This window comes from Aquarana catesbeiana, linkage group LG03 (genome assembly GCF_042186555.1).
Source record: "Aquarana catesbeiana isolate 2022-GZ linkage group LG03, ASM4218655v1, whole genome shotgun sequence".
NCBI lineage: Eukaryota > Metazoa > Chordata > Amphibia > Anura > Ranidae > Aquarana > Aquarana catesbeiana.
This window is the reverse complement of record NC_133326.1, coordinates 699,924,602-699,936,020: the sequence shown is the minus strand read 5'-3', so window position 1 is coordinate 699,936,020 and position 11,419 is coordinate 699,924,602. Positions and strand designations below refer to the sequence as shown.

Genomic DNA, 11,419 nt, shown 5'->3' with positions numbered 1-11,419 from the left:
CCCGGACACTTGATGGGTCTGTGCAACTCACAGATTCCACCCTAGTTCTGGCCCAGTATAGCTGGGATTAATAATTCAACTTTAAGGACCCCAGAACGAGAAGAACAAGTGGTCCACAGGGGGCAACTTCTTATGAAACAGGACTTTGGAAAAGGTGATCATTTATGTCTGCCAGCCACTCTTTTCCCTTCAGCTTGACACATGGACAGTGTCATCAGTCACAAGCAGTTATGGCTGCCTTAGTAAATGAGCGTGGGATAGAGCCAGGGTTTACCACAGTTGTTTTTATAACATACCACTTCTTGTTTTACCTGTTACCAAAGGGGTTACCAAAAGCTGAACATCCCTCCCAGAGATTACAAAAAAGATATATCCAGATGCCCAAGTCAGGATCTTACGAGTATGCATTTTGTCTGTATGGACATGTTTTTTGGATGTCCAGTGGCAAATGCTACTGCAAAGGCCACAGTAAAAAGTGTTATCAGAAGTAGTTTGTAAGTACAGAGTGCCAGAAAGTACAGAGAGTAACAGAGGAAATCATTTTTTATAGGAGAGTCCTTAATAGAAGTTTTGAGGTTTTATTTTTACACCCCCACTGTCTACAATGTAGCGGACAAAGTAGAGTAAGAAACTAGAAAACTTTTGCCTGAATGTTTTCTTATATTTTATGAAGCCCCTAAGGGGGATATTGGACTCTCTCCCTATGAGATTTTGTTTGGGAGTGTGTTACTCATTTGCTTATATTTTGTCTCAGCAGCTGAAGTCCTCCATTCGGATCTCACGGAGAATGCTGATGATCTTTTAAGGTTTTTTACAAACTCATTTATGTGTTTTCTCCCTAATTCCAGATCCTAAAAGTTTGGAAGGATCTAAAACTAAAGCCAGGTGACTTTTGTATTGTTAAGAGACATTTATATATAAGGAAATGTTTGGAGACTCAATACAGCATCTATATCATGTACAGTTTTTGCAAAACTTGAAGGAAAAGTCACCTGGATCCACACCAGACACTGCAAAAATGACTAAATTAAAGAAATCTCTGTGTTTGATTTGTTTCCCTCTTGTGATCACAGTCTAGGGTACTTTTTGATTAAATTACTTTAATTGTAAGGGATATATATATATATTTGAAAAGTAGTTCAGCCAAGTTGAAGTCATATTTGTCTTTTGTGCGTCTTCCATTATATGTAGAATTGTCTGTGTTTACATATGCTGATAAGTCAGCATGTCCACAATTCAGCTAGAAGGCCATTCTGGCCACAGGAGTGTACAGCCAGTACTCTGTAAATATGTCTTATCAATCATTTGTTTTTCACAATGAAAAGTCATTTTGTAATGAAAAAGTTGCTCAGCTATTATTTTCTCCACAATGGAGTTTTTTTTTGCCTCTTTGGCCAGGACTACCTCCACCTAAGCGTGTGGAGGTTCCAGGTTAAAGGTGATAGCAGGTATGGTTAGTGATCAAAATATTGATCAAAAGAGGGGAGACTGTAATGGAAATTTGTAAGTTCTGTATATAATTGTATTGTATTTTGTATGTATTGCACACTGCCCTCACTGTGTACACGGCACTAATAATGTTTTCAGTAAATGTTTACATTCTTTTGAGTCCTAATTAGAATAAGCCTGCCTATGTAACGCCCCTTGTTACGATAAACCTACAATTGTAATATTAATGTGATACCTACGTAATCATGTGCATAAAAACCTTCAATTGCGTCATAATAAAGCAGAACAGTAATTTTGGAAAGATGCTGAGCGTATCTTTTGTGTCTGTTCCCTACTGCAGTAGTTATTATTAATTTGGAACCACTAATCAATATGAGGATAGGAGTTGCCTATCATCAATTCAACCGAGTCAGTGATAAACAATCCAAATGGTGTTATACCAATTATGTATTTTAAATCTAAATGGTGATCATGTAAAAAGTGAAACAAAAATTTTTTTGTGCATTAAAATCTGAAATTGTGATCTCATACCAAGTTGAGCAAAGGTAAAAAAATATAAATAAAAATATTAGAAATACTAAAACACAGCAATGATAGTCCATGCATACAAAATTTCAAAAAAAGTGTCCGTGCATACAAAAATTACAAAAGTATCAAAAATGTGATACATATATCAAAAAATGTCCTGTGTATATAAAAGATCCTTGTGCAGAAATTTGATTTGTCTCCAAATGGTTTCGGATGTATCTGTTTGAGATTGGTGTGAACCGTCCTATGTGGAGCCCCCACTAGTGTCCCCACTCACCGGAACGCCCAACCCCTGCAGGGGTAATAGGCATGTAGATGTAAATCCGATGGTCCAAACGATCAATGTCCCCTTCACCGACTTCTCTCTACTTGTGTCACCAGTGTAATCTTAATGGCATCCACCGGGATAAAATTCCATATACAGGGAGAAGAGAAGAGCCTCATAGCATAAATCCAAAGATTACTTTATTTGGCTTTTCAAGCTTATATTAAAAAAAAAGTTTGAACAAAAAAAACTAGCAGCTCTCTGCCGGCTGGCTCCACGCCAGAAGCCGCAGACAGTGAAGTGGTAGCGGCATGCTTTCCACGGCCCGTCTACCAAAAACCGGAAGTAAACAGCATAAACAGAAGATAGAGCAACGTATGCGTACCAAGTGGCCACGCCTTACGCGTTTCCACGGCCCGTCACTGTCTGCGGCTTCTGGCGTGGAGCCAGCCGGCAGAGAGCTGCTAGTTTTTTTTTTGTTCAAACTTTTTTTGTAATGTAAGCTTGAAAAGCCAAATAAAGTAATCTTTGGATTTATGCTATGAGGCTCTTCTCTTCTCCCTGTATATGGAATTTTATTCCGGTGGATGCCATTAAGATTACACTGGTGACACAAGTGGAAAAAAGTCGGTGAAGGGGACATCGATCGTTTGGACCATCGGATTTACATCTACATGCCTATTACCCCTGCAGGGGTTGGGCGTTCCGGTGAGTGGGGACACTAGTGGGGGCTCCACATAGGACGGTTCACACCAATCTCAAACCGATACATCCGGAACCATTTGGAGACATTTGGAGACATATCAAATTTCTGCACAAGGATCTTTTATATACACAGGACATTTTTTGATATATGTATCACATTTTTGATACTTTTGTAATTTTTGTATGCACGGACACTTTTTTTGAAATTTTGTATGCACAGACTATCATTGCTGTGTTTTAGTATTTCTAATATGTTTACTTATATTTTTTTACCTTTGCTCAACTTGGTATGAGATCACAATTTCAGATTTTAATGCACAAAAATTTTTTTGTTTCACTTTTTACGTGATCACCATTTAGATTTAAAACACATAATTGGTATAACACCATTTGGATTGTTTATCACTGATTGTTTTTCAGGGCACTTCTTTAATATATATACATCTTTTATTATTTTTTGGATTTTGTGTTACCTTTGTATATTTGATTTATTTTTTATTTTCATTTTCTGTACATATTTTCATTTTTTATTTTTTATTTTCATATTTCACTTCAAGCAGTTCGTATGTTTATTGGTATTCTTAGTCATATTCGTGGATATATACCTTTTCATGGGATTATACGTATTGAAGTATACTTTTTCACAGTTTTTTTTATTAATTTACTCAGATTTGTAGTTCTTCCCTTGTGGTGAGAGTTTTTTACTATTTTTCTAACAGTGAACAGCGCCAATCCCCTATTTCTTATAGTTTATGATATCCTATATGTTAATGGGGGCTTTTCTGAAGCAGTCTTAGGATGGCCTTTTTCACCTCTTGGTTCCTCAGGCTGTAGATAAGAGGATTCAACATAGGAGTCACCACCGTGTAGAATACAGAGGATACCTTTTCCTGTTTTTTGAGGGTACTGGAGGATGGATGAAGGTAAGTACAGGAAACTGTAACATAGAAGATGGTAGCACACATAAGATGTGAGGAGCAGGTGCTAAATGCTTTCCTCCTGCCAGCCGCAGAGTTTATCCGTAAGACAGAAGACATGATGAAGGTGTAGGAGACCAGGATGATCGTCATTGAACTTAAGGAACAAGAACACACAAAGAAAAGGGTGACAATGGTGCAGGTGCGGGTTTCGGAACAAGACAACCTGACCAGTGCAGGGATATCACAGTAGAAGTGATCTATAAGGTTAGAGTCACAAAATTCAAGACTGAATAGACTGCTGGTCTGTGCAACTGACTGTACAAAGCCAACAGAGAAAGAGAGAATTACAAGACCATGACATTTCTTCTTAGTCATCACTGAGACGTAGTGGAGAGGGTGGCATATAGCAACATATCGGTCATAAGCCATGTCCGAGAGGACAAAGACCTCTGTACCTACCAGTGCACAAAAGAAGTAGAATTGAAGAGTGCAACCTATGAATGTGATTAATTTTCTCTCGGAAAGGAGGTCAGACAACATTTTAGGAGTAATTACTGAAGAGTAGAAGAGGTCCACCATAGATAGGTATTTCAGTAAGTAGTACATTGGAGTGTGGAGGCTGGGTGAGATATGAACCATTGCCATCATCCCAACGTTTCCGAGCAAGGTCACTATGTAAACCACTAAAAAGAGCATGAAGAGGAACGGGGCAACTAATTTATCATCAGTAAGACCAGAAAACGCAAACATGGTCACTTGAGTCTTGTTCTTGACATCCATGGTGTTTTTAGTCTGAAACAGTTAAAATAAACATCTCATTTGTTAATGAAAACAGTGTATGTAAAGATTATACCAATTGGTGTCCTACAGTAGATGTTAATACATTGAGATTGTTTTTGTATTTGTTTTGTTTATTGTTTTTTTATGTATCTCCCTGGATAGAATGAAGTTTTGCAATATGAGGACTCTTTATCCCCTGAAGACGTCTGTTGCACCAAACAAAACACGCGTAAGGTGAGGCCAGTGACATATGATGTTGTACAGCTGCTGTCAGGGGAGGCGCCAGGTGGGTGCTTGGGTGTGCTGAAGCACCCCCAAAAATTATTTAAGTACCCTCATAGCACCCCCAAAATGCACACAATTGAATTTCCAATCTAATGTCAAGTTTGTTTAAAGAAAATTTTACCTGCATGCCCTGTGTGACATAAAAGGTCCTGGAACACTTTTATATAGAGGAGGGATACCGCGGCTCTGGCTGCATAAGCTGCTGATCTTCAGTGAGTCCTGGCCGGTGCTGGGTTAGTGCGCCCATATGAGCGGTGGATTAATCCCAGTGCTGTGCCACACTAAGGAAAGAATGGAGGGAGAAGCTCGCTGCCCAGCCCAGCCCAGCCCAAAGCCCATAAAGAAAGGTAATTTTGCTCTCTCTTCGTGCATGAAAGCCATGCCTGCCCCTCTCCCTCAACACCACACCAGTCACCACCAGGCAGCAGTGGCAGCTGGTGCTCAAAATTTTTGGGGGGCCCAAACAAACTGAAAAATTCTGAAAAAAAAAACATCAATTGCAGCCACTGTGCCCATCAAATGCAGCCACTGTGCCCATCAAATGCAGCCACTGTGCCCATCAAATGCAGCCACTGTGCCCAGCAAATGCAGCCACTGTGCCATCAAATGCAGCCACTGTGCCCATCAAATACAGCCACTGTGCCATAAAACGCAGCCCCTGTGCCCATCAAATGCAGCCACTGTGTCCATCAAATGTAGCCACTGTGCCATCAAATACAGCCACTGTGCCAGTCAAATGCAGCCACTGTGTCATCAAATGCAGCCACTGTGCCATCAAATGCAGCCACTGTGCCCATCAAATGCAGCCACTGTGACCCCCCCACCCGCCCGCTCACTGTCTGACCGTCACTTACCCCATCTTTGTGGCGGGTCAGGTAGCAGATGGCGGAAGGGAGCTGTGGGACTGGCAGCAGGTCAGACAGTGGCAAACTATGTCCTCCATGCGTCTTTCTTTCTTCCTGCTAGGCTTCCAATAGGAGGACCTGTCCTTTCAGCCAGTCAGGTGACAGGTATTAGACCCGTGCTTCCTGATTGGCGGAGAGGCAGTTCAGTGTTGGAAAAGCGAATATTCATTTGCTTTTCTATTAACACCCGGGTAGGGGTCCGAGTGCAATGCTCTCTGCTCCGAGTCCATGATATGGCCTATGGCTCTAATCAGGTACTTCAAAAAACACAATTCAGGCGCTCAGCGTCCTAAAAGGGGCCGGACGTCTGAATAAGGGGGTGGCCATGGCGGCCATGAATGGATTCATGCCATGCATGAATTTATCCATAATACATATAGGGGGTGGCGTGGTAGAAGGGACAGCACCCGCGCGTCCTTAATGGACAAGCCACCACTGCCAGGCAGACAGGAGCTGTGTTTGCTTATATGGAGCTGCTGTGGGCTGAGGACAAGAGGGGGGTTTCCTAACCCAGCCCCAGGGGAAGAAGGATTACTTTTGGAAACACAAGTAGGCTGTGCCCACCCCCTTACCACCACAACATCACCTGCCTGGCCCTGTTCCATAATATGGAGCTGCTGCCTGCTATCTATGAAGGAAGAATAAGGATTGTCTTAATGTCAGTAAGCTGTGCCCGCCCCTCACCACGACACCAGGCACTGGCAGGCAATGCCTGTTCCTTATGGAGCAACTAAGCTGGGACAAGGGGGGGTCCCGGGGGGAGCACTCTTAGGAGAAAGCCTGATCCATATGTACACTATGATCTTATGGGTCACTGCTGCTCTGCACACTCTAAAGACGCTCTCCTAATCAGGGCACTCTAAGGGGTCACTGCTGCTCTGGGCACTCTAAGGAGTCACTGCTGCTCTGGGCACTTTAGAGGGGCACTCCTGCTCTGGACAATCTAAAGGGGGGCCAATCCAGCTCTGGGCATTCTAAAGTATTCACCTGCTCTGGGCACTTCAAGATGGCACTCTCCTGCTCTGGGAACTCTGAGGAGTTACTCTTGCTCTGGGCACTCTGAGGGGGGCACTCTTGCTCTTGGTACTCTGAGGGGGGCACTCCTGCTCTGGCCATTCTAAGGTAGTATTCTCCTGCTCTGGGCATTCTAAGGGGTCACTGCTGCTCTGGGCATTCTAGATGGCACTCCTGCTCTGGGCACTCTGGGGGGGGGGCACTCATGTACTGGGCACTCTAAGGGGTCACTGCTGCTCTGGGCACTCTGAGGGGGTATTCTCCTGATCAGGGCACTCTGAGGGGGTATGCGCCTGCTCTGCATGCTCTAAGGGGTTACTGTTGCTCTGGGCACTCTGAGGGGGTATTCTCCTGCTCTGGGCACTCTGAGGGGGTCACTCCTGCTCAGGGCATTCTAAGGGAGCACTCGGGCTCTGGGCATTCTAAGGTGGTGTTCTCCTGCCATATGCACTCCAAGGGGTTACTGCTGCTCTGGGCATTCTGATGGCAATCCTGCTCTAAGCACTCTAAGGGGCACTCCTGCTCTGGGCACTCTAAAGGCGCTCTCCTATTGTGGGCACTCTATTGGGTCACTCTCCTGCTCTGGGTACTCTAAGAGGGCATTCTCCTGCCCTGGACACTTTGAGGTGGTATTCTCTTGTTCTGGGCACTCAGAGGGGGTATTCTCCTGCTCTGGGCACTCTGAGTGGGCACTCCTGCTTTGGGCATTCTAAGGTGGGATTCTTCTGCTCTGTGTACTCTAAGGGGTCACTGCTGCTCTGGGCATTCTAGATGGCTCTCCTGCTCTGGGCACTCTGAGGGGATACCCTGAGGGGAAACTCCTGCTCTGGGCACTCTAAGGGGCACTCCTTTTCTGGACACTCTGAGGGAGGGCCCTCCTGTTCTGGACACTCTGAGGGGGGCACTCCTGCTCTGGGCACTCTTCTGCTCTGGGCACTCTTAAGGGGACACTCTCCTGCTCTGGGCACTCTGAGGGGATACTCTCCTGCTCTGGGCACTCCGAGGGGGCACTCCTACCCTCGGCACGCTGACGGGGCACTCCTGCCCTGTTCACTCCAAGGGGGGAAGCCTGATCTATATGGGCACTGTGATCTTAAGGTTCACTCCTGTTCTGGGCACTCTGAAGGGGCACTCCTGCTCTGGGCACTCTAAGGGGTCACTCCTTGTTATATTCTCTGAGCTGTGAGAGACACAAGACTCTGGTCTGGAACAACTGATGTTTATTTCAGTACTCACTGTACACTCCAACATGCATCTCAGGACAGGTATATCTTATTATGCTTCCTTACATGTGCTCTCAGATGGCTACTATGCCCCTTGACCCTTGTCATCACTCCTGGGTGGAGCCAGCCTTAAAGTGACAGTACATGTGAAACCCTTCAGGTATAACACCTTCCATCCATCCCTAAAAAACAAAACAAAAAACAACAAAACGAGAACAGGCACAAAACAGTAACTAATAACTGTCCAATAACAGTCCTCCAAACACAGGAGATTCACAGAACTTCTCCCATGTCCAGATGTGAGACCAAGCTTCCAGGGACAGCTGCGGGGATAAAATGGCATTGGATCACTTTCGGCAGGCCCGTCGAAAGTCTCGTAACCGGTCTTGCAGCTGAAACCGGTCAGGAGGGCGACAGTGTTGTTGAGGGTGGGCACCCAGCGACTCAGAACTGGAGGAAACAGGGCTGGCCGGAATGAGCACCGGAGGGGCCAAGAAGGGATCCACTAGCTCAGAGGGTGTACAGACCTCCGGACCAGGGCTGGAGGGCTCTGTTGGAGCTGAGTTCAAAAGTTCAGAGTCCCCCCAATCATCAGTCCTGGTGCTTCCTGATCCACTGGGCGCAGGCCCTTGAGACACTGGTGGTTCAGGGATTTGGGCAGTTGAGAACGAGGATGCAGATGGTCCGCATGCCGTCTGCAAATGGAACCTTCTTCCAAGCAGACCCTATACATCTTGGGTCCCCAAAGTCTCTGCAATGACAGCAGAAAGCCAATAGGAAGCCCCATAAGATCGGGCCCATACCTTTTGTTGGGCTGTGAATTGGGGGAGCTCGTTGTGTTTGACCATCTTGTCTTGGGACTACAGTACATATTCCTGGACTGTTTGAGGGCAGAGCATGTCCAAAACAGTCCATGGCTGCCGACCCAGAAGAAGTTCAGCTGGAGTTTTCCCAGTGGTTGCATGTGGAGTGCTTCTGTAAGCAGAAAGGAAGGAGTCCAGCTGCTTGGGTGACAGGGACTGTTGTTTGCTCGCAGCCACTGTAGCTTTAAAATTGCGTTTGAAAGTCTTCACAAACCATTCTGCTTGACCATTTGTAGCCGGGTAGTAAGGTGCAGTCAACTTGTGCTTGATGTTGTGGACGGTCAGGAAACGCTGAAAATTCCTGACTGGTGAATTGTGCACCGTTATCCATGGCGATTTCTCTGGGTTATCCAAACGTAGCAGCGAGATGTAACAGTATGGAAATCGTCGCCTTAGTCATTGGCTGAGTAAAAGGAATGACCTCAGTCCACTTTGAATGGGCATCCACTGGTGTAACAAGAACTCTTGACTGGTGGAGAAGAGTCCATCGACGTCCCTGTCAGTCGGGACATTTCGTCCGCATTAGCATTGGCATTATGACCGCGATACTAGATTTTGTAGCTGTATGCTCCCAAGAATAGGGCATAGCGTTGGAGGCAGTCATCTGAGAGATGCCTTTGTCATGGCTAAAGAGCTGAAGGAGTGGTTTATGGTCTGTCAGTATGGTGAATTCCCTACCATACAGGTAAAGATGAAACTCCTTAATTGTCCATATCAGCTCAAGAGACTCTTTGTCAATGTGTGAGTAATTGTTATTGTCAAAGACATGGAGGCAAATGCCACTGATTTTTCTGACCCATCTGGTAAGATGTGAGATAGTACAGCTTCCAGACCATAGAGTGAGGCATCACAAGCCAAGGTGAGAGGCTTCTGGAGGTCATAGTGTACAAGCATGCGTGACGCCAAAAGCTTCTGCTTAGAAACTGCAAAAGCATGTTGGCATGCAGCTGACCAGTCCCATCTGGAGTGTTTCTCCAAAAGCTTGTTTAACGGAAACAAGGTGTGTGCCAGATCTGGCAGGAATTTGTGGTAATTTTTCAGCAAGCCAAGGTATGATCGCAGCTGTTGGACGTTGGTTGGGGCTGGAGCTGTGAAAAGCATCAACCCTGGCTTCCGTTCCGTGCTATGTATACCGTCCGCATCCACAAGGTGGCCACAAAACTCCAATTCAGGCACCATTAATTGGCATTTCACTAAGTTCACTTTTAGACCCTGCTCTTGCAGTTTCGCCGAAAAATGGATGTGATTTTGGTGGACATTCCTTTCACGCAGTGCCTGTTAGATGACGTGCTCATCATGGGACCGACGGACCAGAAACACAAGCGGAACGTGGCGCTTGTGTTTCTGGTCCGTCGGTCCCATGATGAGCACGTCATCTAACAGGCACTGCGTGAAAGGAATGTCCACCAAAATCACATCCATTTTTCGTTGCCAAATGGCAGGGGCGGAGGCTACGCCAAACACCATCTGATTGTATTCATACAGTCCCTTGTGGGTGTTGATGGTTAGAAACTTGCGGGAAGAAGGATGGACCTCAAACTGTAAATATGCTTATCTGAGATCAAGCTTGGTGAACTTTTGACCCCCTGCAAGAGAGGCAAAAATGTAATTTACTATGGGTAGGGGATACTGGTCTATCTCCTGTTGGGAGTTCAGTGCCATGCGGAAATCACCACAAATGCGTAAGTCCCCATTCGCTTTCTTTCTCCAGCTGACTTAGTTCCGTGCAGCAGTGGCTAATTCCCATTCCGCTAATACCAATTGACATTGTCAGAGAACTTACAGTGCTAATGCCCGTCTCCGTGCAGCAGTGGCTAATTCCCATTCCGCTAATGCCAATGGCATGCGCAGTGTCCCCGACAGAGGGGAATGAGTTCCAGAACGAATGTGCGCACTCGCGCACCCATACGAACGTGTACGCACACTCGCACACCCATGCGAACGTGTGTATGCACTCGCACATGCACATTCACGTCCACCAATCTTGGCGCATGGCACCCTATATAAACAGAGTCTCTGCCTGATACCAGTGCTGGATTATCTTCAGCTTGTTCCTGAGTTCCTGATTGCTGTTTGACCTGTTACCTTGCTCCTGACAAACCCGGTTTCCTTGTCCATTCTCCTGGATTACCCCTGCCTGTTATCTACCTTTACTGATTATACAGACCTTGGCTTGGATTCTCTACTACGGCTCTGCTTCCTGATTCTGTACCTCGCTGCCAGACCGTTGCCAACCTCTGCCTGTCCTTGACTACGAACTTGCCTTCAGTTTATGTACCTTGTTGCCAGCCAGTTGCCAACCTTTGCCTGTTTCTGACGTTGCAGTTGTTCCTGAATCCATACTTACCTGCCTGGCTTCTGCTGAACAGTTCTGGTGATCAGTCTTCACGCCTTCCTCCAAGAGGATCCTGTATCTCCAAGCTCCAGCCTTCAGCCTGAAGGCACCTGCACCCTTTCACTGCCCCAGCACTCCCTGTCCTCA

The 11,419-nt window shown here is 45.8% G+C and overlaps 1 protein-coding gene across 1 annotated transcript; it reads right to left on the bottom strand.

Annotated features, from left to right (window-relative positions):
- Window positions 1-2,520: 2,520 nt before the first annotated feature.
- Window positions 2,521-4,647, bottom strand: LOC141133586 (olfactory receptor 5AR1-like). The gene has a single exon (XM_073623046.1). The coding sequence runs from the start codon at window positions 4,645-4,647 to the stop codon at window positions 3,715-3,717; it is 933 nt and encodes a 310-aa protein (XP_073479147.1). The 3' UTR covers window positions 2,521-3,714.
- Window positions 4,648-11,419: the final 6,772 nt, after the last annotated feature.

Bases quoted from the DNA above. Each gene is read 5' to 3' on its own strand.
- LOC141133586 (XM_073623046.1), bottom strand. From the start codon at position 4,647: ATGGATGTCAAGAACAAGACTCAAGTGACCATGTTTGCGTTTTCTGGT.